Source organism: Staurois parvus, unplaced genomic scaffold (assembly GCF_062004578.1).
Source record: "Staurois parvus isolate SC_StPar_1 unplaced genomic scaffold, SC_StPar_1.0 ptg003532l, whole genome shotgun sequence".
Lineage (NCBI taxonomy): Eukaryota > Metazoa > Chordata > Amphibia > Anura > Ranidae > Staurois > Staurois parvus.
This window is the reverse complement of record NW_028321328.1, coordinates 48,804-76,258: the sequence shown is the minus strand read 5'-3', so window position 1 is coordinate 76,258 and position 27,455 is coordinate 48,804. Positions and strand designations below refer to the sequence as shown.

General features: G+C 50.8%; 1 protein-coding gene across 1 annotated transcript in view; it reads left to right on the top strand.

Moving 5' to 3' along the window:
- LOC149427739 (mitochondrial disaggregase-like) overlaps positions 1–27,455 on the top strand; it is a gene marked incomplete at its 3' end in the record, with an annotated part of 120,526 nt that overhangs the window by 45,316 nt on the left and 47,755 nt on the right. Inside the window, exon 6 of the mRNA XM_089667717.1 lies at positions 17,891–17,988. Coding sequence (XP_089523843.1) covers positions 17,891–17,988 — 98 coding nt within the window. The remainder of the gene's footprint in view (positions 1–17,890; positions 17,989–27,455) is intronic.

Below are 27,455 nucleotides of genomic sequence, written 5' to 3'. Positions count from 1 at the left end.
GAAGGCCGTCCACAAGGTTTAGGAGGGTGTCTATGGGAAGGTTGGACCATTCTTCCAGAAGCACATTTGTCAGGTCAGGCACTGATGTCGGGGGAGGAGGCCTGGCTCACAGTCCCCGCTCTAATTCATCCCAAAGGTGTTCTATGGGGTTGAGGTCAGGACTCTGTGCAGGACAGTCAAGTTCCTCCACCCCAAACTGGCTCCTCCATGTCTTTATGGACCTTGCTTTGTGCCCTGGTGGGCAGTCATGTTGGAACAGGAAGGGACCGTCCCCAAACTCCTCCCACAAAGTTGTCCAAAATGTCACCTTAAGAATTCCCTTCACTGGAACTAGGGGGCCAAGCCCAACCCCTGAAAAACACCACCGCACTGTAATCCCCCCTCCACCAAACTACACTTGGCACAATGCAGTCAGGCAAGTACCATTCTCCTGGCAACAGCCAAACCCAGACACGTCCATCGGATTGCCAGACAGAGAAGCGTGATTGGTCACTCCAGAGAACACGTCTCCCCTGTTCTAGAGTCCAGTGGCGGCGTGCTTTACACCACGGCATCCGACGCTTTGCATTGCACTTGGTGATGTAAGGCTTGGATGCAGCTGCTCAGCCATGGAAACCCATTCCATGAAGCTCTCTACGCACTGTTGTTGGGCTCATCTGAAGGCCACACCAAGTTTGGAGGTCTTTAGCCATTGACTCTGCAGACAGTTGGCGACTTCTGCGCACTGTGCGCTTCAGCATGCGCTGACCCCGCCCTGTCATGTGACGTGGCCTACCACTTGGTGGTTGAGTGGATGTTGTTCCCAGTGGCTTCCACTTTGTTATAATCCCACTAACAGTTGAGCGTGGAATATTTAGTAGCCAGGAAATGTCACGGATGGACTTATTGCCCAGGTGGCCACCTATCACGGGACCACGCTTGGAGTCACTGAGCTCCTGAGAGCGACCCATTCTTTCACCAATGTTTGTAGAAGCAGTCTGCATGCCTAGGGGCTTGATTGTATACACCTGTGTCCATGGAGGGCATTGGAATACCGGAATCACATGATATGGAGGGGATTGGAACACCTGAATCACATGATATGGAGGGGATTGGAACCCCTGAATCACATGATTTGGAGGGCGGGGCCAATACTTTTGGCAATATAGTGTGTGTATATATCTTCAGTTGGTGAGCTATGCAGACACATCCATTTGTAATCCAAATAATAATGATGTGGCGCCGGTTATCGCGCAAATTCTTTTCATTTTCAAAAAATATTGCGTGCTCAAGGAGCAAAGTTGAAGGGCAGTTTTGGGAACCCCAAGGAGTACGATAGAACAAGGGTTCCAGGGTGTACAATGTAACCATGTTTTATTTCCTTAGATCCAAGGCAAAGGGGTCCTGTCATCCCCACAAGTACTAAGTAACCGACTGTAAACATACAATACCATCACGTGGTGGAGCTCCTCAGAGGGTTGCTGGTGGCTGATTGACCTCCCATCTGATGTATGTAAGGAGGGGGCGTTCTGACCACCAATGTTAGAAGGGGGCGTTCTGACCACCAATGTAAGGAGAGGGTGTTCTGACCACTAATGTAAGGAGAGGGTGTTCTGACCACTAATGTAAGGAGAGGGTGTTCTGACCACTAATGTAAGGAGGGGGTGTTCTGACCACCAATGTAAGGAGGGGGCGTTCTGACCACCAATGTTAGAAGGGGGCGTTCTGACCACCAATGTTAGAAGGGGTGTTTTGACCACCAATGTAAGGAGAGGGTGTTCTGACCACTAATGTAAGGAGAGGGCGTTCTGACCACCAATGTAAGGAGGGGGCGTTCTGACCACCAATGTTAGGAGAGGGGCGTTCTGCCCACCAATGTAAGAAGGGGGCGTTCTGACCACAAATGTAAGAAGGGGGCGTTCTGACCACCAATGTAAGGAGAGGGTGTTCTGACCACTAATGTAAGGAGGGGGCGTTCTGACCACCAATGTAAGAAGGGGACGTTCTGACCACCAATGTAAGGAGGGCGTGTTCTGACCATCAATGTAAGGAGGGCGTGTTCTGACCACCAATGTAAGGAGGGGGCGTTCTGACCACCAATGTAAAGAGGGGGCGTTCTGACCCCCAATGTAAGGAGGGGGCGTTCTGACCACCAATGTAAGAAGGGGGCGTTCTGACCACCAATGTAAGGAGGGGGCGTTCTGACCACCAATGTAAGAAGGGGGCGTTCTGACCACCAATGTAAGGAGGGGGGCGTTCTGACCACCAATGTAAGGAGGGGGGCGTTCTGACCACCAATGTAAGGAGGGGGGCGTTCTGACCACCAATGTAAGAAGGGGGCGTTCTGACCACCAATGTAAGAAGGGGGCGTTCTGAGCACCAATGTAAGGAGGGGGGCGTTCTGACCACCAATGTAAGGAGGGGGGCGTTCTGACCACCAATGTAAGGAGGGGGACGTTCTGACCACCAATGTAAGGAGGGGGCTTTCTGACCACCAATATATGGAAGGGGGTGTTCTGACCACCAATGTACGGGGGTTATTCTTTTCCACTGACCCCTGAGAATGGATTTCATGGGTTCCTCTGGAGGTAAAAAGGTTAAATGTTAACCTCTCATCAACTAAACAGAGCGACAGGTAGGGGGAAACAGAGGAAGAAACAAACAGTTGTGCACATTCAATACCCTGTCCTCCCCCACCGACTCCTCCTAATCTGCCATGTGTAATGCTGGCCTACATAAACCCTGCACACTACACCCGCATGGATTGAACAGATTTTGCATGTGTCATTGACTTCCAGATTCTGAGCAGTCCTCAGGGGAGGACGATATATGGAGGCGTCCTCGGGGGGAGGACAATATTTGGAGGCGTCCTCGGGGGAAGGTGGGATTTGGAGGCGTCCTCGGGGGAGGACAGGATTTGTAGGAGTCCTCAGGGGAGGGTGGGATTTGGAGGAATTGTTGGGGGAGAGCGGGATTTAGAGGCGTCCTCCTGGGAAGATGAGATTTAGAGGTGTCCTCTGGGAGAACGAGATTTGGAGGCATCCTTGGGGGAGGGTGGGATTTGTAGGCATTCTCGGGGGGGGGGGAGTGGGATTTGGACGAGTCCTTGGGGAAGATGAGATTAGGTGGCATCCTTAGGGAGGATGGGAATTGGGAGGGTATCCTCAGGGGAGGACAAGATTTCGAGGAGTCCTTGGAGGATGAGATTTGGGGGAGGGCAGGGTTTGGAGGAGTCCTCGGGAAGGACAATATTTGAAGGAGTCCTCGGGGGAGGATGATATTTGGAGGAGTCTTTGGGGGAGGGCGGGATTTAGAGGCGTCCTCCTGGGAAGATGGGATTTAGAGGTGTCCTCTGGGAGAACGAGATTTGGAGGCATCCTCGGGGGGAGGGTGGGATTTGAAGGAGTCCTTGGGAGTGGACAATATTTGGAGGAATCCATGGAGGGGGGGGAAGATATTTGGAGGAGTCTTTGGGGGAATACAGGATTTGGAGGAGTCTTCGGGGGGAGGCTGGGATTTGGAGGAATCTTCAGGGGGGGAGGCTGGGATTTGTATGCATTCTCGGGGGGAGAGTGGGATTTGGATGAGTCCTTGGGGAAGATGAGATTAGGAAGCATCCTTAGGGAGGATGGGAATGGGGAGGGCATCTTCAGGGGAGGGCAGGAATTTGGTGGAATCCTTGGGGGAGGACAATATTTGGAGGATCCCTCAGGGGAGGACAAGATTTCGAGGAGTCCTTGGAGGATGAGATTTGGGGGAGGGCAGGGTTTGGAGGAGTCCTCGGGAAGGACAATATTTGAAGGAGTCCTCGGGGGAGGATGATATTTGGAGGAGTCTTTCTGGGAGGATGGGAATTGGGAGGATGTCCTCGGGGGAGGGCAGGAATTTGGTGGAATCTTTGGGGGAGGACAATATTTGGAGGAGCCCTTGGGGGAGGTCAGGATTTGGAGGAGTTCTTGGAGGAAGGGATTTGGAGGAGTTCTCGGGAGGGTGGGATTTGGAGGTGTCCTTGGGAAGGACAGTATTTGGAGGCGTCCTCAGGGGAGTTCAGGATTTGGAGGAGTTCTCGGGGAAAAAAGACAAAATTTATATATATATGTAACTTTTATCTTTTTTATAAAAGAAATATATATATAAAATAGTAAACTTGTATTATATAAAAATGATTTTATATTAATTATATAATAATAAAAATGATGATAATATATGTGAAAATTATATTATAATTGTATATTTTCCATATTATATGTATACAATTTTTTATATTAATGTTAAATATAATAGTAATAATAATAATAATTTAAAAAAAACTATAATAAGAAAAAATAATAATAAAAAATAATAAGGAAAAAAATAACTACTATAATAATAAAAAAATAATAATAATTTAAAAAATGTATATATATATTTTTATTTTATTTTTTTATTTATTTATTTTTTTAGCAAGCCTAATTTTGACATCTTTCATTTCTGTGAGATATTATTATTATTATACAGGATTTATATAGCGCCAATGGTTTGCTCAGCGTTTTACCACAGATGCCAACTAGCCATTACACACAGTGCAGCTCAGCCCAGAAGTAGCCCACCCATTGATAAGAAGCTGGCTGTCACCTGCTGGGAGTTGCCCCGTGACTGGTCGGCATTCAGGCGCTTACCCCTCGTCCATTCACAGTGCAACATGTCATTGAAGCAGCGGCTGGTTCGCGTTTTTACCGCTCGCAATGAATTACATTTTTATTTTTTTTTCCTTTAAACTAAATCCTTTCGGTGTTGCTTTTTATTATCATCCGGAATATCTTTGAAATCCCCCCCCCTTCCCGGATAACTGCCAGGCCCTCTGCGGCGCCCCAAGGACACGGGAGCCCTGTGACGCCGGGCCTGGACCGATCCTATTGACAGCAGCCCTGGAAGCCACGGAACTCCAAGACAAATTGTGGAGCGGACGGAGTTAATAAAATGTGAGTAATGTGGGGTTGTCACCGCCAGAAACTTTTTTTTTCAATAGCCGAGACAGAAACATATTTCCCCAATGAGTGACCTTCCCGCAGCTGCGCCACGCGGTCACATTCATCAAATATTATAAGGCAGGGCAGCTAATGCTCGGTGCTGGGGGGTGGTAGTGAGTACAGCCCGGGGTGCGGACCAGGTGCCACCCCCCCCCCCTCGTCTCCCGCACCGTGGGTGGTGACAAATTGCCGGGTCTATTAAGGGGTCTAAAGGTTGCAGCCCCTTCGGCGTGGGGACAAAAGGCAGTCTGATCTGTTCAGAGGATCCCGCTGAGCTCGTCCCATCAAAGGAGGCTTTTGTGTGCGGCCGGGTCAGGGGCGACCGTGGCGATAGGCGACAGAGTGACGCTGACCGATCCTGTCCCCACACCGTACAACCAGATCCACGCAATTTCACATATTTGGGAAGAAATCCCATCATATCTGGACTGACCGTTGCGTTGCGTCACTGCTTTTCCATCGCTGCGTTGCATCGCTGCTTTCCTGTCGCTGCGTTGCATCGCTGCTTTCCTGTCGCTGCGTTGCATCGCTGCTTTTCTGTCGCTGCATTGTGTTGCTTTTCTGTCGCTACGTTGCATCGCTGCTTTCCTGTCGCTGCGTTGCGTTGCTGCTTTCCTGACGCTGCGTTGCGTCACTGCTTTCCTGGCGCTGCGTTGCGTCACTGCTTTCCTGACGCTGCGTTGCTGCTTTTCTGTCGCCACGTCGCATCACTGCTTTCCTGATGCTGCGTTGCGTCACTGCTTTTCTATCGTTACGTTGCATCACTGCTTTTCTGTCGCTGCGTTGCATCACTGCTTTTCTATCGTTACGTTGCGTCACTGCTTTTCTGTCGCTGCGTTGTCGCTTTTCTGTCGCTGCATTGATGCTTTTCTGTCGCTGCATTGCGTCACTGCTTTTCTGTCGCTGTGTTGTCGCTTTTCTGTCGCTACGTTGCATCACTGCTTTCCTGTCGTTGCGTTGCTGCTTTTCTGTCGCTGCGTTGCGTCGCTGCTTTTCTGTCGCTGTGTTGCCGCTTTTCTGTCGCTACGTTGCATCACTGCTTTCCTGTCGTTGCGTTGCTGATTTTCTGTTGCTGCGCTGCGTCACTGCTTTTCTGTCTCTGCGTTGCGTCGCTGCTTTCCTGACGTTGCGTCGCTGCTTTCCTGACGTTGCGTCACGTCGCTGCTTTTCTGTCTCTGCGTTGCGTCGCTGCTTTTCTGTCTCTGCATTGTGTCACTGCTTTCCTGTCGCTGCGTTGTGTCGCTGCTTTTCTGTTGCGTTGCGTCACTGCTTTTCTGGCGCTGCATCACTGCTTTTCTGTCGCTGCGTTGCGTCGCTGCTTTTCTGTCGCTGCGTTGCATCGCTGCTTTTCTGACGCTGCGTTGCGTCGCTGCTTTTCTATCGCTGCGTTGCGTCACTGCTTTCCTGACGCTGCGTTGCGTCACTGCTTTTCTGTCGCTGTGTTGTCGCTTTTCTGTTGCTACGTTGCATCACTGCTTTCCTGACGCTGCGTTGCGTCGCTGCTTTTCTGTCGCTGCGTTGCGTCGCTGCTTTCCTGACGCTGCGTTGCATCACTGCTTTCCTGTCATTGCGTTACGTCGCTGCTTTTCTGTCGCTGCGTTGCGTCACTGCTTTCCTGTCGTTGCGTTGCTGCTTTTCTATTGCTGCATTGCGTCACTGCAATTCGAAGGGGCGGGAAGGAAAACTTTTCTCAATCAAATTTTCAGCCGGTGTATGTGGTGATCGTTCAGACTTCTAGAGCCTGCTTCCATGTAACAGGAGACTTCTAGAGACTGCTGCCATGTAACAGGAGACTTCTAGAGACTGCTGCCATGTAACAGGAGACTTCTAGAGACTGCTGCCATGTAACAGGAGACTTCTAGAGACTGCTGCCATGTAACAGGAAACTTGTAGAGACTGCTTCCATGTAACAGGAAACTTGTAGAGACTGCTTCCATGTAACAGGAGACTTCTAGAGCCTGCTTCCATGTAACAAGAGACTTCTAGAGACTGCTTCCATGTAACAGGAGACTTCTAGAGACTGCTTCCATGTAACAGGAAACTTGTAGAGCCTGCTTCCATGTAACAGGAGACTTGTAGAGCCTGCTTCCATGTAACAAGAGACTTCTAGAGACTGCTTCCATGTAACAGGAGACTTCTAGAGACTGCTTCCATGTAACAGGAGACTTTTAGAGACTGCTTCCATGTGACAGGAGACTTCTAGAGACTGCTTCCATGTAACAGGAGACTTTTAGAGACTGCTTCCATGTGACAGGAGACTTCTAGAGCCTGCTTCCATGTAACAAGAGACTTCTAGAGACTGCTTCCATGTAACAGGAGACTTCTAGAGCCTGCTTCCATGCAACAAGAGACTTCTAGAGACTGCCTTCATGTAACAGGAGACTTCTAGAGACTGCTTCCATGTGACAGGAGACTTGTAGAGACTGCTTCCATGTGACAGGAGACTTCTAGAGACTGCTTCCATGTGACAGGAGATTTCTAGAGCCTGCTTCCATGTAACAGGAGACTTCTAGAGCCTGCTCCCATGTGACAGGAGACTTCTAGAGCCTGCTTCCATGTAACAGGAGACTTCTAGAGCCTGCTCCCATGTAACAGGAGACTTCTAGAAACTGCTCCCATGTAACAGGAGACTTCTAGAGCCTGCTGCCATGTGACAGGAGACTTCTAGAGCCTGCTGCCATGTGACAGGAGACTTCTAGAAACTGCTCCCATGTAACAGGAGACTTCTAGAGCCTGCTGCCATGTGACAGGAGACTTCTAGAGACTGCTTCCATGTATAGATTTTCGTACGGGAATTCTCCTTCCAATAATATTCCTTCGATTTTCTAATCGTTAGCGGGGGGTCAAATCGGTTGTTTTCGAACGCGGCGACGGGAAAATTCGAAGGAGCGGGAAGGAAAACGTTTCTCGATCTCACGCATTTTCACCCGGTACATGCGGTGATCGTTCAGAAACGACATTCGTTTTAAACTCGAACGCTACAAGCAAATGCCATTTTTCGATCGACATTCGTCCGTTCACCGAACGTTTGAAGAAGTTTCGTACGAATTCTTCTCGTCCGAAAATCTACACGCGTGTGGCCGGTTTCAAGCTGGAACATACAACAACAGAATTCTGTTTGAACTTTTACATGTCAATTCAGCAAAAGAGCAAAAAAAAAAAAAAAAAAGCGAAAATCCACATTCGCGGTTAGGCTCCATTCACCTCGGTGCGCTTTGATGCGACTTTGATCCAGCAACAAAAGTGGCGCAGGCGCCTTTTAAAAATGGCCGCGACTTTGAGTCGTTGGATTTGAACGGGGTGCCATTGAGAAGGTTGGGGTGCGACTTTGATGTCCAAAATTGTAGTCACACGACGGCGCTACTGAAAATCGCCCGTGGGCACCCGGACTTAGTCTCCCGTGCGTAATGCATGCGGCCGCCGCTCCCCTTCTGTGCCGACACTTTTCGGTTGCATCACTTCTAACCGTCGGCAGTGTGAGCGAGGTAAAGCTCTGAGCCGTTTTCTTATCGCCCCCCTCTCCGAAAGAGTGACTGTCCCTCACATACTTGTGTATTGTCTGGAGGGCCAGCGTAGCTCTAGAGAGGGCAGCCGCCGCTCCCCCTCTCCGCTGACGGTTTTTGGTTGCACCACATCTGGTTTGCAGCCTACTAACACCTCCCCCCCCCCCTTTCCCCCGGCAACGTGAGCGACTTAAACTGCGCCGCTTTCATACCACCCCTCCACGGGAGCGAATGTTGCTGACATACTCGAGCGTAGTTCTCGGTGGGTCTGAAGGGTCACCTCCGATCTCATAACATCAGGGAGTGGCCGCCGCTCCCCTTCTGCGCTGACGCATTTTGGTTGCACCACATCCGGTTCGCAGTATACCATCCCCCAGTAATGTGAGTGTTGTAAACAGCAGCACCACATCCATGTCACCCCCTTTCATGGGGAGCAATTGCATCTGGGGGGGTCAGAACGATCGCCCCCGGCCACGTAGCGCCAGAAAGAGTCACACATTTTGGTTGCACCACATCTGGATCACAGCCTAATAACCCTCAACAATGAAAACAATGTAAACATCAGCACCACATCCATATCACCCCCTTCCTTGAGAATGATTGTTTCTGGAAGGTTAGATAGGTCACCCCGGCCACATAGCATCAGAGAGAGCGTCCACCGCTCCCCCTTGCACACCGACACATTTTGGTTGCACCACATCTGGATCACAGCCTAATAACCGCCAACAATGCAAGCAATGTAAACATCAGCACCGGGTACATTTCACCCCCTTCCTTGGGAATGATTGTGTTATGGGGTCAGAAAGATCACCCCCCGGCCACGTAGCATCAGAGAGAGTGTCCGACGCTCCCCTTCCACACCGACACATTTTGGTTGCACCACATCTGGATCACAGCCTAATAACCCCCAACAATGCAGACAATATAAACATCAGCACCGCTTCCATATCACCCCCTTTCTCAGGAATGATTGTTTCTATGGGGTCAGAAAGGTCACCCTTGACCACGTAGCATCAGAGTGAGCGGCCGCCGCTCCCCTTGTGCACCGACATATTTTGGTTGCACCACATCTGGATCACAGACTAATAACCCCCAACAATGAAAACATCAGCACCGCGTCCATATCACCTCCCTTATCGTGAATGATTGTTTCTGGAGGGTTTGAAAGGTCACCGTCGACCACGTAGCATCAGAGAGAGCATCCAACGCTCGCCCTTCCACACCGACACATTTTGGTTGCTCCACATCTGGATTAGAGCCTAATAACCCTCAACAATGCAAACAACATAAACATCAGCACCGTTTCCATATCACCTCTTTTCTCGGAAATGATTGTTTCTATGGGGTCAGAAAGGTCACCCCGGCCTCCTAGCATCAGTAAGAGTTGCTGCCACACCCCCTTCCGCACCGACACATTTTGGTTGCACCACATCTGGATCACAGCCTAATAACTCCCAACAATGCAAACAATGTAAACATCAGCACCGGGTCCATATCACCCCCTTTCTCGGGAATGATTGTTTCTGGAGGGTCAGAAAAGGTCACCCCCGGCCACATAGCATAAGAGGGCATGGCAGTCGCTCCCCTTCCACACCGACACATTTTGGTTGCACCACATCTGGATCACAGCCTAATAACCCTCAACAATGCAAACAATATAAACATCAGCACCGCGTCTATGTCACCCCCTTCCTCGGGAACGATTGTTTCTGGGGGGTCAGAAAGGCCACCCTCGACCACGTAGCATCAGAGAGAGCGTCCACCGCTCCCCCTTGCACACCAACACATTTTGGTTGCACCACATCTGGATCACGGCCTAATAACCCCCAACAATGCAAACATCAGCACCGCGTCCATGTCACCCCCTTCCTCGGGAACGATTGTTTCTGGGGGGTCAGAAAGGCCACCCTCGACCACGTAGCATCAGAGAGAGCGTCCACCGCTCCCCCTTGCACACCAACACATTTTGGTTGCACCACATCTGGATCACGGCCTAATAACCCCCAACAATGAAAACATCAGCACCGCGTCCATATCACCCCCTTCCTAAGCAATGATTGTTTCTATGGGGTCAGAAAGGTTACCCCTGGCCACGTAGCATCAGAGAGAGCGGCTGCCGTTCCCCCTTCCGGACCAACACATTTTGGTTGCACCACATCTGGATCATGGCCTAATAACCCCCAACAATGCAAACAATATAAACATCAGGGCCGCGCCCATATCACCCCCTTTCTTGGGAATGATTGTTTCTATGGGGTCAGAAAGGTCAACCCTGGCGGGGTAGCATCAGAAAGAGTTGCTGCCGCTCCCCCTTCGGCACCGACACATTTTGGTTGCACCACATCTGGATCGCAGCCTAATAACCCCCAACAATGCAAACATCAGCACTGCTTCCATATCACCCCCTTTCTCAGGAACGATTGTTTCTGGGGGGTCAGAAAGGTCACCCCCCCCACTTAGCATCAGAGAGAGCGGCCGCTGCTCCCCTTCCACACTGACACATTTTGGTTGCACCACACCTGGATCACAGCCTAATAACCCCCAACAATGCAAACATCAGCACTGCTTCCATATCACCCCCTTTCTCAGGAACGATTGTTTCTGGGGGGTCAGAAAGGTCACCCCCCCCACTTAGCATCAGAGAGAGCGGCCGCTGCTCCCCTTCCACACTGACACATTTTGGTTGCACCACATCTGGATCACAGCCTAATAACCCCCAACAATGCAAACATCAGCACCGCGTCCATATCACCCCCTTCCTCTGGAACGATTGTTTCTGGAGGCTCGGAAAGGTCGCCTCCGGCCATGTAGCAATGAAGGATCTGAGGCCCGCCGCTCTCCTCCTGCGCTGACACGTTTTTATTTATGAAGGTGTAATATGTGATTGCTCCTCCGACTCCGGGAATCGATCAGCCCTCAGCAGTCAGGTTCTATCAATTATTGCTGCAATTAGTCACGTCGGCGCTGCCATTAACAGGGGGATTAAGCTAATATTGGAGCTCGGGCATCGATTGATCCTGGAGAAGAGCAGCGGCCGCGCGGCGAGGAGAGGACAGATAACGGGGCCCCTAGGCTGTCATCAGGCCGCGGCCGGGGAGAAGTTAACACGCGCGCGGCCCCTGCTAAACTATCCGTCTTGTCAGCCGGGGCCGGGGTCGGGGCGGCAGAGCTCCGCCGATCGATGGCTTTATTTCCTGTCCACTTTATGTGCCACACAAGGCCGGGAGGGGGTCGGAGCCGCTCCTTAACCCCGCGCTGGCCGGACGGGCTCCAGGCGTTCCAACCGTCGCAGAGCTGTCTGTCCTTTCCCGTCCAGGTGACTACCTCTCCCCCCCATTGCTCAGAGGGTTGTCACAAGGACAGGAAGTGAGGGGAGAGATAGGAAACCTTCCCTGCATAGAGCCGTCCCGGTGACTACGTCTCCCTCATTGCTCAGAGGGTTGTCACAAGGACAGGAAGTGATGGGAGAGATAGCAAACCTTCCCTGCATAGAGCCGTCCCGGTGACTACCTCTCCCTCATTGCTCAGAGGGTTGTCACAAGGACAGGAAGTGAGGGGAGAGATAGAAAACCTTCCCTGCATAGAGCCGTCCCGGTGACTACCTCTCCCTCATTGCTCAGATGGTTGTCACAAGGACAGGAAGTGAGGGGAGAGATAGAAAACCTTCCCTGCATAGAGCCGTCCCGGTGACTACCTCTCTCCCTCATTGCTCAGATGGTTGTCACAAGGACAGGAAGTGAGGGGAGAGATAGAAAACCTTCCCTGCATAGAGCCGTCCCGGTGACTACCTTTCCCTCATTGCTCAGAGGGTTGTCACAAGGACAGGAAGTGAGGGGAGAGATAGAAAACCTTCCCTGCATAGAGCCGTCCCGGTGACTACCTTTCCCTCATTGCTCAGAGGGTTGTCACAAGGACAGGAAGTGAGGGGAGAGATAGAAAACCTTCCCTGCATAGAGCCGTCCAGGTGACTACCTCTCCCTCATTGCTCAGAGGGTTGTCACAAGGACAGGAAATGAGGGGAGAGATAGAAAACCTTCCCTGCATAGAGCCGTCCCGGTGACTACCTCTCCCCCCATTGCTCAGAGGGTTGTCACAAGGACAGGAAGTGAGGGGAGAGATAGCAAACCTTCCCTGCATAGAGCCGTCCCGGTGACTACCTCTCCCCCCATTGCTCAGAGGGTTGTCACAAGGACAGGAAGTGAGGGGAGAGATAGAAAACCTTCCCTGCATAGAGCCGTCCCGGTGACTACGTCTCCCTCATTGCTCAGAGGGTTGTCACAAGGACAGGAAGTGAGGGGAGAGATAGAAAACCTTCCCTGCATAGAGCCGTCCCGGTGACTACCTCTCCCTCATTGCTCAGAGGGTTGTCACAAGGACAGGAAGTGAGGAGAGAGATAGAAAACCTTCCCTGCATAGAGCCGTCCCGGTGACTACCTCTCTCCCCATTGCTCAGAGGGTTGTCACAAGGACAGGAACTGAGGGGAGAGATAGAAAACCTTCCCTGCATAGAGCCGTCCCGGTGACTACCTCTCCCCCCATTGCTCAGAGGGTTGTCACAAGGACAGGAAGTGAGGGAAGAGATAGAAAACCTTCCCTGTTCTATGCACTTCCTGTCCTTGTGACAACCGTCTGAGCAATGGGGGAAGAGGTAGTCACCGGGACGGCTCTATGCAGGGAAGGTTTTATATCTCTCCCTCACTTCCTGTCCTTGTGACAACCGTCTGAGCAATGGGGGGGAGAGGTAGTCACCGGGACGGGAAAGGACAGACCTTCCTCACTCCAGCAAAAACAAAATCGCCTTTGTGGCGGCTTGGGAGATCTCCTGTAACTTGGACCCCCTTTCACACGGGCTTTCCGTATGTCCGTTTTTTTTTTTTTTCATCTGTCCGTTTAGGGATGATAAACGGGCACCCGTGTGTTTCGGTGGACTAGCGGATGTAAACGGATGATCGTCTGTTTCTGCATCCGTTAATGTCAGCATCCGTTAACATCTGTTTTTTTGGGGGGTTTTTTTTACGAATGGAAGAAAACCCTGTTTTTCTTCTGTTAAAAAAAAGGGAACGGACGGAAAGGCATGTAAACGGACAAAAACGGATGTAAATGGATGAAAATGAATGTAAACGGACTAAAACGGATGTAATTATACAAAAACGGATGTAAATGGATAAAAACGGATGTAAACAAACAAAAATGGATGTAAGCGGGCGTAAATGGACGAAGACGGATGTAAACGGACTAAAAGGGAAAACGGATGTAAATAGACGAAAATGGACAAAAACGGATGTAGTTGGATCAAAACGGATGTAAACGGACAAAAACGGATGTAGATGGACCAAATATGGATGTAAACGGAGGAAAACATGTAAACAGACAAAAACAGATGTAAACGGACTAAAACGGATATAAGTGGACAAAAATGAATAACAGATGTAAATAGACGACAACAAATCCAAACGGACGAAAACAAATGTAAACGGACAAAAATTAAAAACTGATGTAAACGGACTAAAAAAAGGATGTAAATGGACGAAAACAGATGTAAACAGACAAACATGTAAATGGACTAAAACAAAAAAAACGGATGTAAACAGACAAAAACAGAAAATGGATGTAAATGGATGAAAATGGACATAGATGGATGTAGACGGATGAAAATGGATGTAAACGGATGAAAACAGATGTAAATGGACATAGATGGATGTAGACGGATGAAAATGGATGTAAACGGATGAAAACAGATGTAAATGGACATAGATGGATGTAGACGGATGAAAATGGATGTAAATGGATGTAAACGGATGAAAATGGATGTAAACGGATGAAAATGAATGAAAATAGACGAAAATGGATGTAAACGGACAAAAACTGATGTACAGTTGCAAGAAAAAGTATGTGAACCCGTTGGGATTATGTGGAGTTTTGCATGACTTTGGCATAAAATGTGCTCTGAACGTCATCTAAGTCACAACAATAGAAGAACACAGTCTGCTGAACATAATACTACACAAACATTAGATGTTGCCATGGTTTAATTGCACATAACATGTAAACATTCACAGCGCAGGGAGGAAAAAGTATGTGAGGCCCTAGCTTAATGACTTCTCCCAGAGCGAATTGGAGCCAGGAGTGAGCCAACCTTGACTCCAATCAGTGTGATGATATTGGATGTGTTGCTGACACCTGTTTTGGGTTTACTGGTTTCAAGAAGCACTGTCTGATGTGACCCATGCCTCGCAGAAAAGAGCTCTCAGAAGACCTACGATCAAGAATTGTCGAGTTGCATGAAGCTGGAAAGGGTTACAAAAGTATCTCCTTGAGCCTTGATGTTCATGTGTCCACGGTAAGACAGACTGTCTACAAATGGAGAAAGTTTAGCACTGTTGCTACTCTCCCTAGGCGTGGTCGTCCTGTAAAAATGACTGCCAGAGCACAGCGCAGAATGCTGCATGAGGTAAAGAAGAATCCCAGAGTGTCAGCTAAAGACCTACAGAAATCTCTGGCACATGCTAACATTTTTGTTGACACATCTACAATAAGGAAAACATTAAACAAGAATGGAGTACATGGGAGGACACCACGGAGGAAGCCATTGCTGTCCAAAAAGAATATTGCAGCACGTTTGAAGTTTGCAAAAGAGCACCTGGATGTTCCACAGCACTACTGGCAAAATATACTGTGGACAGATGAAACCAAGATTGAGTTGTTTGGGAAGAACACACAACACTATGTGTGGAGAAAAAAAGGCACAGCACACCAACATCAAAACCTCATCCCCACTGTGAAACATGGCGGAGGGAGCATCATGGTTTGGGGCTGCTTTGCTGCCTCAGGGCCTGGACGGATTGTTGTCATTGATGGGAAAATGAATTGCAGAGTTTATCAAGACATTTTGCAGGAAAACGTACGACCATCTGTCCGCCAACTGAAGCTCCGCAGAGGATGGGTGATGCAACAGGACAATGACCCAAAGCATACAAGTAATTCAACAAAACAATGGCTGCAACAGCACAGAATACGCCTTCTGGAGTGGCCCAGTCAGAGTCCTGACCTCAACCCCATTGAAATGCTGTGGCACGACCTTAAGAGAGCGATTCACACCAGACATCCCAAGAATATTGCTACATTGAAACAGTTTTGTGAAGAGGAGTGGTCCAAAATGACTCCAGATCGTTGTGCAGGTCTGATCTGCAACTACAGGAAACGTTTGGTTGAGGTTATTGCTGCCAAAGGAGGGTCAACCAGTTATTAAGTCCAAAGGTTCACATACTTTTTCCTCCCTGCACTGTGAATGTTTACATGTTATGTGCAATTAAACCATGGCAACATCTAATGTTTGTGTGGTATTATGTTCAGCAGACTGTGTTCTTCTATTGTTGTGACTTAGATGACGTTCAGAGCACATTTTATGCCCAATTCATGCAAAACTCCACGTAATCCCAAGGGGTTCACATACTTTTTCTTGCAACTGTAAATGGACGAAAACGAATGTAAATGGACAAAAACAGATGTAAATGGACAAAGACGGATGTAGATGGATGAAAACGGACGTAAACGGATGAAAATGCATGTAAATGGACGAAGACAGATGTAAATGGACGAAAACGTATATAAATGGACGAAAACAGATGTAAATGGACAAAGACGGATGTAGATAGACGAAAATGGATGTAAACGGACTAAAACGAAACAATGGATGTAAATGGCTGAAAACGCATGTAAACGAACATAAATGGACAAAGACGGATGTAGATGGACGAAAACGTAGTAAACGGATAAAACCGTATGTAAACGGACAAAAACGGATAAAAATGGATGTAAATGGATGTAAACGGATGAAAAACAGATGTGAACTGATCTGTTTTTTTAATGTGACTGAACTGATAAAAAAACGGAGCGCCCGTGTGAAAGGGGCCTTGCAGCTCCCCCCCCCCCCCCCCGTTGTTATGGAGATCAGGAGTTCTGTGGTCTTGCCACACTTCCTATCTAGGCTGACAACACTGCTCCTCCATGGACACAGTAATAGTGAGTGTTGTCACCCTAGGACAGGAAGTGTGTTAATGACAGAATCACCAGAATCCCTTCTCTTCGGGAGAAGGAGGTGTTCTGTAGTTCTGTCCAAGGGTGATAATACTGCTCCTCCATAGATACAGTACAGTGAATGAGTACAATGAATGTTGTCACCCCAGGACAGGAAGTGTGTTAATGACAGAGTCCCCAGAATCCCTTCATATCATAATATGGAAATAGAAGGAGAAGGAGTTGTTCTGTAGTTCTGTCCTGGGGTGACAACACTGCTACTGTATAGATACAGTACAGTGATTGAGTACAATGAGCGTCGTCACCCCAGGACAGGAAGTGTGTTACTGACAGAATCCCCAGAATCCCTTTATATCAATGAGCATTGTCACGACAGGAAGTGTGGTACTGGCAGGATCACCATAACCCCTCCCACCTTGTTTTGGGGCAATGAAGGGAGGCTTTTATTAGTTCTGTCATAAGGTGACAACACTGTTCCTCCATGAACACAGTACAGTGAGTGTTGTCACCCTAGGACAGGAAGTGTGCTACAGACAGCATCACATAACCCCTCCCCCTTATGTTAGGGTGATAAGGGGCGGCTTTTATTAGTTCTATCCTTAGGTGACAACGCAGCTCCTCCATTAACATCTCTGCTCTCTGTTCAGGGTGATTGGTCTAGTCCCCCCCCCCCCCGTATCAGTAGTGGGCGGAGCCTGCTGTGTCCCTCCCACATCTCTGCTCTCCTTGTGTATTGTGATTGGTCTAGTCTCCCCCTCCTCTACCCCAGGTCTCTGTAGTGGGTGGAGCCTGCTCTGTCCCTCCCACAACTCTGCTCTCTCTCTCTCTGCAGGGTGACTGGCCTCCCACATCTCTGCTCTCTGTTCAGGGTGATTGGTCTAGTCCCCCCCCCCCGTATCTGTAGTGGGCGGAGCCTGCTGTGTCCCTCCCACAGCTCTGCTCTCTTTCCTTGTGCAGGGTGACTGGTCTAGTCCCCCCCGTCCCCCCCCCGGGGTCTCTTTAGTGGGTGGAGCCTGCTGTGTCCCTCCCACAGCTCTGCTCTCTCTCTTTGTGCCGGGTGACTGGTCTTGTCTCCGCCCCCTCTTGTAGGTTTCTGTGGTAGGTGGGGCCTGCTGGGTCACTCCCACAGCTCCGCTCAGTGCACAGGCTATGTCCAGCACAGTGATGATGTCACGGCTACTTTTACCAGGTAATATCTGGCTTTGTAAAGGCATTTGGTGCGCACAGAGTGGATTTATATTAGTGGCTGATGAGGAATAGATTCAAGTGATGTGTTTATTTTGCCCGGAGTTCACCTTTAATGCCCGATGTGATGACTTCCATGTAATCTCACCCCCCCTCTTGTCTCTCTCCCCTTTCCAGGCGCCAACCCCTTACAGGTGAATGACATGGGTCACAAGCCCCTGGACTACGCCCGGGAGGGGGAGCTGAAGAAGATGCTGAAGGAATGGGAGTCCAAGGTGAGCGTCCGCAGCATGCAATGTCCACTTCTCAAAGAGACAGAATCATGTGACAAGAGAGTGTAGTCCTCTCCAGGGGCACTGTGAAAAGCCTGCTGAATCTTAGTGAGCTTGGTGTTACATCGTATTAAACACTGCAGGCGATTTACTAGGACTAGAGAACCCTCCCTCACCTCATTGTTATGAAGAGGAGGGGAGGTGGTGGTTTTCCATAGCTCTGTCCTAGGGTGACAACGCTGCTCCGCCATAGATACAGCACAGAAAGCCTTGTCACCCCAGGACAGGAAGGGTATTACTGACGAGATCACCAGAGAAATTCCCCCTTCAGTTCCTGTTTTAGGGTGACAAAGCTGCTCCTCCATAGATACCTCATAGTAAGCGTTGTCACCCCAGGACAGGAAGTGTATTACTGACAAGATCACCAGAGCACTTCCCCCTACACTTCCTGTTTTAGGGTGACAACCCTGCTTTTCCATAGATACAGCATAGCAAACGTTGTCACCCCAGGACAGGAAGTATATTGCTCGCAAGATCACCAGAGCACTTCCCCCTTCACTTCCTGTTTTAGGGTGACAACACTGGTCCTTCATAGATACAGCACAGTAAATGTTGTCACCCCAGGACAGGAAGGGTATTACTGACGAGATCACCAGAGAAATTCCCCCTTCAGTTCCTGTTTTAGGGTGACAAAGCTGCTCCTCCATAGATACAGCACAGTAAACGTGGTCACCCCAGGACAGGAAGTGTATTACTGACAAGATCACCAGAGCAATTCCCCTACACTTCCTGTTTTAGGGTGACAACACTGGTCCTCCATAGATACAGCACAGTAAACGTTGTCACCGCAGGACAGGAAGGGTATGGCTGGCAAGATCACCAGAGCATTTCCTCCTACACTTCCTGTTTTAGTGGTGACAACGCTGCTCCTCCATAGGTGGAGGTGGTCTGTAGTTCTTCTCCCCCCATCAGCCCCCCTGGGCCCCATCTTGATCCACCAATGTGCATGAGACGTACGGCTCCCCAGTGTCTCTCTCTCCTCGTTGCCTCACTGGCTATGATTGACAGCAGCATTAGCCAATGGCTCCCGCTGCTGTGTGAGCCAATGAGGAAAGAGAGAGACCCGGGGGAGCCTCGGCTCTCATGCACATTGCTGGATGTATGCCAGTATTTTCTGATAACATGCTGCCATCAATTTTCACAAGATTCCCCATGCCTGTAGAGCTCCCCCAAAACATCAGTGAGCTACCACCATGCTTCACAGTTGGGATGGTATTCTTGTCGCCCCAAACATAGCGCTTGTGGTTGTGACCATAAAGCTCTTTATTTGGTCTCATCTACGTTACAGTGTGCCAGAAGCGTGGGAGGCATGTCCAGGGGTGGTCAGGTATTGTCCAGGGGTTGTCAGGGATTGTCCAGGGGTTGTCAGGTGTAGTCCAGGGGTTGTCGGGTGTAGTCCAGGGGTTGTCAGGGATTGTCCAGGGGTTGTCGGGTGTAGTCCAGGGGTTGTCGGGTGTTGTCCAGGGGTTGTCGGGTATTGTCCAGGGGTTGTCAGGTGTAGTCCAGGGGTTGTCGGGTGTTGTCCAGGGGTTGTCGGGTGTTGTCCAGGGGTTGTCGGGTATTGTCCAGGGGTTGTCAGGTGTTGTCCAGGGGTTGTCGGGTATTTCCAGGGGTTGTCGGGCATTATCAAGGGCATGTCGGGCATTGTCCAGGGGTTGTCGGGCATTATCCAGGACATGTCGGGCATTGTCCAGGGGTTGTCGGGCATTATCCAGGACATGTCGGGCATTGTCCAGGGGTTGTCGGGCATTATCCAGGACATGTCGGGCATTGTCCAGGGGTTGTCGGGCGTTGTCCAGGGGTTGTCGGGCATTGTCTAGGGGTTGTCAGGCATCGTCCAGGTTATGTCAGGCGTCGTCCAGGGGTTGTCGGGCATCGTCCAGGGGGTGTCGGGCATCCAGGGGTTGTCAGGCATATTGTAACCACGCTTTTTTTGTAGCATTGGCACTTCTTTCTGGCAACTCGGCCATGCAGCTCATTTTTGTTCAAGTAATGTCTTATTGTGCTCCTTGAAACAATCACACCGTCTTTTCCCAGAGCAGCCTGGATTTCTGCTGAGGTGACCTGTGTGGGGGGGCTTTCCTTTAAACCCCAAACAATTCTGGCAGTTGTGGCTGCCATTTTTCTTGGTCTACCTGACCTTGGCTTGGTATCAGGAGATCCCGAATTTTCCACTTAATAGGTGATTGAATGGTACTGACTGGCATATTCAAGGCTTTGGACATCTTTTTATTTCCTTTTCCATCTTTAGAAAGTTCCATTACCTTGTTATGCAGGTCTTTTTGACAGTTCTTTTCTGCTCCCCATGGCTCAGTGTCTCGGCCTGCTCAGTGCATCCACGTGAGAGCCAATAAACTCATTGACTATTTATACACTGACACTCATTGCAATTTAAAAAGCCACAGATGTGGGACATTAACCTTTAATTGCCATTGGACCCTGTGCGTGACCCCTTGTGTGTCTTCACCAAGGCTGAAGATTCCAGGGGGCGGAGACTTCTGATCCAAGGGGTGGAGACTTGAGCACAGGTAGGATCACCAGAACCCCTCCCCCTTTGTTATGGAGATAGGGGAGGGGGAGCAAAGTGTTCTGTCCTAGGATGACAACGTTGCTCCTGCTTAGATACAATAAAGTGAGCGTTGTCACCCCAGAACAGGACGTGTGTGAACTGGCAGGGCCACCAGAACACTTCTATTATGCAGGGGAGGGGGAGGTGTCCTGTAGTTCTATCCTAGGGTGACAACACTTTTCCTATATGGATAAAATACAGTGAGCGTTGTCACCCCAGAACAGGAGGTGTGTTAACTGGCTGGATCGCTGTGTTTGACACTCTGGTGTCTTGTGGCCTTGCCCCCCTCTGTCTGTAGTCCCTCTCTGGAACGGGGTACCTCCCTGTATCCCCGCCCCCTTGCCCCCCTGTCTGTAGTCCCTCTCTAGAATGGGGTCCCTCCCTGTATCCTCCCCTCTTGCCCTCCTATGTCCCGCTCTAGAATGGGGTCCCTCCCTGTATCCTCCCCCCTTGCCCCCCTATGTCCCGCTCTGTAACGGGGTCCCTCCCTGTATCCTCCCCCCTTGCCCCCCTATGTCCCGCTGTGGAACGGGGTCCCTCCCTGTATCCTCCCCCGTTGTCCCCCTATGTCCCGCTCTGGAAGGGGGTCCCTCCCTGTATCCTCCCCCGTTGTCCCCCTATGTCCCGCTCTGGAAGAAGGTCCCTCCCTGTATCCTCCCCCCTTGCCCCCCTATGTCCCGCTCTGGAAGGGGGTCCCTCCCTGTATCCTCCCACCTTGCCCCCCTATGTCCCGCTCTGGAACAGGGTCCCTCCCTGTATCCTCCCCCCTTGCCCCCCTATGTCCCGCTGTGGAACGTGGTCCCTCCCTGTATCCTCCCCCCTTGCCCCCCTACGTCCCACTCTGGAATGGGGTCCCTCCCTGTGTCCTCCCCCCTTGCCCCCCTACGTCCCGCTCTGTAACGGGGTCCCTCCCTGTATCCTCCCCCCTTGCCCCCCTACGTCCCGCTCTGTAACGGGGTCCCTCCCTGTATCCTCCCCCCTTGCCCCCCTATGTCCTGCTCTGGAAGGGGGTCCCTCCCTGTATCCTCCCCCCTTGCCCCCCTACGTCCCGCTCTGTAACGGGGTCCCTCCTTGTACCCTTGCCCCCCTACGTCCCGCTCTGTAACGGGGTCCCTCCTTGTATCCTCCCCCTTGCCCCCCTACGTCCCGCTCTGTAACGGGGTCCCTCCTTGTATCCTCCCCCTTGCCCCCCTACGTCCCGCTCTGTAACGGGGTCCCTCCTTGTACCCTCCCCCCTTGCCCCCCTATGTCTCTCTCTGGAACGGGGTCCCTCCCTGTATCCTCCCCCCTTGCCCCCCTACGTCCCGCTCTGTAACGGGGTCCCTCTTTGTATCCTCCCCCTTGCCCCCCTACGTCCCGCTCTGTAACGGGGTCCCTCCCTGTATCCTCCCCCTTGCCCCCCTACGTCCCGCTCTGTAACGGGGTCCCTCCTTGTACCCTCCCCCCTTGCCCCCCTACGTCCCGCTCTGTAACGGGGACCCTCCTTGTATCCTCCCCCTTGTCCCCCTACGTCCCGCTCTGTAACGGGGTCCCTCCTTGTACCCTCCCCCCTTGCCCCCCTATGTCTCTCTCTGGAATGGGGTCCCTCCCTGTATCCTCCCCCCTTGCCCCCCTACGTCCCGCTCTGTAACGGGGTCCCTCCTTGTATCCTCCCCCTTGCCCCCCTACGTCCCGCTCTGTAACGGGGTCCCTCCCTGTATCCTCCCCCTTGCCCCCCTACGTCCCGCTCTGTAACGGGGTCCCTCCTTGTACCCTCCCCCCTTGCCCCCCTACGTCCCGCTCTGTAACGGGGTCCCTCCTTGTATCCTCCCCCTTGCCCCCCTACGTCCCGCTCTGTAACGGGGTCCCTCCTTGTACCCTCCCCCCTTGCCCCCCTATGTCTCTCTCTGGAATGGGGTCCCTCCCTGTATCCTCCCCCCTTGCCCCCCTACGTCCCGCTCTGTAACGGGGTCCCTCCTTGTATCCTCCCGCTGCATCAAACAACAAGATGCTGCCGATCGGCGACCTGTTTGTATCCGGCGTTCGCCGTATTTCTCTCGGCGCGGGAGATGAATCTGCTTATAACGCCGTGGCGGGCGGTGACAGGGGCGCGTGATGAACAGCCAGCTGGGGGGGACAGGACGCTGGCAGCCAGCAATTCTGTATCCGCTCTCTTCTGGGACTCCCCGGCAATTTATGGCTCATTTTAATCACAGACGAGAATGAATAGACGGGAGTATTTAAAGCCGAGGCGGCTCATACATTTCACCGGCACGCCGGGCTGACAACCCTCAAACATTTACATTTGTCGTCTCTTCCCTCCGCGTGTACCGCCGGTGACCCAACTGAGGAGGCTTCTATTGCAGGAGTGAGAGACGGGGCGGGGTTGGGTTGGGTTGGGGGATAGGGTTGGGTTGGGGGAGATTCACCGGGCCGGCACAGGGTCACCTACTGTTCGGCCGTACTCGGCGCCATGTTCCTGGTGGTCCAGGCGTTCCGACCACGCAGTGCTGGAGATCAAGGGTTTCCCAAAGTCCGATGTCCCCTAGTGACCTAATTCTGCTTTGGAGCTAAAGCTGGCCATAGATGGAGCAGATGAGCCTGCCAAGGTTGGTCCAATCCCACCCAATAACCTTCGATCTGAAATCTGAAAGAACCCGGAGGTCCTACAGTGTATGGCCAGTTTAGCATTTCCAGGACTTATCCCATGCTGCGCCTGTTTTTGGGGGAGCTCATAACTCCACAAGTTGTTTTTTCTGGTCTTTAGCGCCCAAAACATTTTTTTTAAACGGAAATCGGCTGTTTTTTGAAAAATCGATCCAGGTGGATTTACAGCCGCCCAATCGCCTTTATAGCTCTGTGAAGGGCTGCCAATACTGTTGGTGGCAATGCTACCACCAGTGGTGGTTCCCGGGCTCTCCCATTCCTCCAGGGAGCTGAGGACTTCAGTAAGTGTCCCAGGATGGCATCCCACACAGGAGATGGAGGAACATCAGTTCCCCCATCTCCTCTGTGAAAAAGTAATCCGGTCAGTGATTTTGTCACTTTCGGATTCAGAGCCGCCATTCTCTCGCTGTTACAGCCATGGAAGTGTCTAACCTGGCACAGTCTGTGTTTAGTTGTTTGCTTTGGAGGGCTGGGGAGACATCAGGGATCTAATAGGCCCCTGATGTCTCTATAAAGAGTACCTGTCACCTGCCCAAAGCTTTATCAAGGGGGCTTGTTAGCCTCCTTTTAAAAGCAATATACACTGCTCAAAAAAATGAAAGGAAGACCTTGAAAACTTTGAGGAATCTCCTGCTGGATCTCTACACTGACATGGACGGGGTGATGTGTGAGGAACGTAAGGACGTCCCATCGTTTGATGGAAATGAAAATGATCTACCTACAGAGGACTGAATTCAAAGACACCCCAAAAATCAAAAAAATGATGCAGCAGGCGAGTCCATTGTGCTGAAATGTCATTGCAGCAACTCAGAATGGTCCTCAGTAGTCTGTGTGGCCCCCACGTGCTTGTATGCATGCCTGACAATGTCGGGGGAGGGTCCTAATGAGACCACGGATGGTGTCCTCGGGTATTTCCTCCCAGATCTGGACCAGCGCACCACTGAGCTCCTGGACAGTCTGAAGTAGAACCTGGCGGTAGCGGATGGACCGAAACATGACATCCCAGAGGGGTTCTATTGGATTTAGGTCAGGGGAGCGTGGGGGCCATTCAATGGTATCAATTCCTTCATCCTCCAGGAACTACCTGCATACTCTCGCCACATGAGGCCGGGCATTGTCATGCAGCAGGAGGAACCCAGGACCCACCGCACCAGGAGGAACCCAGGACCCACCGCACCAGGAGGAACCCAGGTCCCACCGCACCAGGAGGAACCCAGGACACACTGCACCAGGAGGAACCCAGGACACACTGCACCAGGAGGAACCCAGGACACACTGCACCAGGAGGAACCCAGGACCCACCGTACCAGGAGGAACCCAAAACCCACTGCACCAGCGTAGGGTCTGACAATGGGTCCAATGATCTCATCCCCATTCCTAATGGCAGTTAGGGTGCCATTGTCCAGCCTGTAGAGGTCTGTGCATCCCTCCATGGATATGCCTCCCCAGACCATCACTGACCCACCACCAAAATGGTCATACTGAACCATGTTACAGGCAGCAGAACGTTCTCCACGGCTTCTTCAGACCCTTTCACGTCTGTCACATGTGCTCAGGGGGAACCTGCTCTCATCTGTGAAAAGCACAGGGTGCCAGTGGTGGACCGGCCAATTTTGGGGTTCAATGGCCAATGCCAATCCAGCTCTATGGTGCAGTGAGCACAGGGCCCACTAGAGGACGTCGGGCCCTCAGGCCACCCTCAAGTCTGTTTCTGATTGTTTGGTCAGAGACATTCCCACCAGTGGCCTGCTGGAGGTCATTTTGTAGGGCTCTGGCAGGGCTCATCCTGTTCCTCCTTGCACAAAGGAGCAGATACCGGTCCTGCTGATGGGTTAAGGACCTTCTACGGCCCTGTCCAGCCCTCCTAGAGTAACTGCCTGTCTCATGGAATCTCCTCCATGCTCTTGAGACTGTGCTGGGAGACACAGCAAATCTTCTGGCAATGGCACGTATTGATGTGCCATCCTGGAGGAGCTGGACTGCCTGTGCAACCTCTGTAGGGTCCAGGTATGGCCTCATGCTACCAGTAGTGACACTGACACTAGCCAAATGCAAAATGAGTGAAAAACAGTCAGAAAAGATGAGTAGGGAAAAAAATGTCACCTGTAAAACCATTCCTGTTTTGGGGGTCGTCTCATTGTTGCCCATCTAGTGCACCTCTTGTTAATTTCATGAACACCAGAGCAGCTGAAACTGATTGCCAACCCCCTCTACGACTTACCTGACCAGATCAGTATCCCAGGAGTTTCACTGACTTGATGCTAGACTCAAAGTGTTCCTTTACTTTTTTGAGCACTGTAGTTGCATGGAAAGTAAGGGGTCAGCAGTCCTCTCCAGAGAGCGTACATAAAAGAGCTTTGGTGGCGCTCCAAGGGAGACTGCAAGCTCCCGCAATGTAGGCAGGCCCTTGCTGGTCCTGCATCGTATGTGATGACATCAGAGAGGGGGCGGGTGCACAATCAGTGAACAGGAGTGACTTTTTGGGATCGGGGAGGAAGAATATTTTTACAAGTGACCACTTGTTGACCACAACATCAGGATTTGGGCCTTCAAGTTTGCGCTTAATTTAGACCTTTCTCTGAAGGCTGCCAATACTGTAAATGCTAGTTTTCTGGCTTCTCTTTGTATGCCTGAAAACTCGCAGTAAAGATAGTCCTTACCTGCATCTGGGCTAGAGATTCAAAGCATTGGGTGACAATCAGGCACCAGAATGAGAAGTCACCAATTGAAGTCATCTTGCATCTCCTGGGAAAATATTTTTTAAACCACATTATGCACAAAATTTCTTGGAGCCAAATTCCGAGCCTCCATAATTGAAGGTACTGAAATCCAATGAATGAAAGGGGCGGGGTCAGGGACAGTCAGGCTGCAGAGGAAGAAGCTAGATGATGCTGGATGTCCTCCAGCCAACAAATGAGGCAGAGCTCTATCTGACTTGTTGCAGCTTCTAGTGCACATTGTGAGACGCTCACAGTGTGCAGTGAAATCAGAGTAAGCCATTTAATTCCAATAGAGAAGCTGGTACAACTGTGCAAGACTGAAGGGGAGGAGGGAGGATCTGTCTAGATCTCAAATGTTGGACATCCTTTATAGAAGATCTTCAGGATCTTTGGATGTAAAGTTGGGGAGCCACCACATGACCAATGCCAAGCTCTCACCCTAAGAGGCTTTATTTTTCGAGCAAGCCATTAATATCAAAGTGCTCTCTATTTTGGCATTCTGAGCTGGCAAAGGGATGGGGTGAATGGGCGCATACCTTGTGTGGTGACCCCCAGGACCCCAAGGTGCTCTGGTATGCGAATTTCCATCTGCATTTGTGGAGTCCAGCTTTAAGAAAACTGTATGTAGAGTGAGGAATGATGCCTGAGATACCGAACAATAGATTTGGGGTTATTGAATTGGCTTTGTGGTGCGCTCCCAGGCTTTTAGTGCGGTCTCAGATGTCCTAACCAGCCTGTTTTGCCAAGTCTCTGTGGTGAAGACATCATCGGTCACAATAAAGTACGGTTTGGATCATCGTTCTCAGCTCTGGATTTCACCGCTGACCATAATGGATAGAAGAAAATGTAACAGGAGATCTTTGGATTTCCATAAGTTACTGTAAATCTGAGAGCGTCTTGGACTTTTGGCTAAGATCAAGTGTGGTATATGTTCTTATCGTTGTCCAGTAGGTGTGCTGCACCTTCATTCTCACCTTTTGACAGGAGTGACTGGCCATAAAGTATCCCTGCTGCTATTATGGGGGTCCTGATGGACCTTCCCCGTGGGAAAGAAACCAAATTCAGCTCCCACTGGGTAAGGTGGGGACTGGGAGTATTTTCCTGGTGTGAAGGGTTCTGAGGGATCCAGTGATTTGAGCACTGCTACCGGATCTGAGGGCTGGGAAGGCAGTGTCTAGCACCCCATGTGAGGGGTGGCCCAGGGATGCTCTTAATATCACTATGGGCTTGGGACCCCACTGTGAGAGTGAGCACTTGGCTACAACAACATCCCCTTATTTCTTCACCTTGCTTCATAAGGCCTGGGGTAATTTTTGTTATCAGACTATGAGGCCTAGCCATTGTATAACATATTGACACCTACAGTTTTTTCCACGTGTGCCACTCCACCTTTATGTGTGTTCTTCACTCACCAGAGGGTAGGTGTGGGTCTTCCGGCCTACCTTCAAGGGGAGGATGTGTGGCCCTTTGATTCC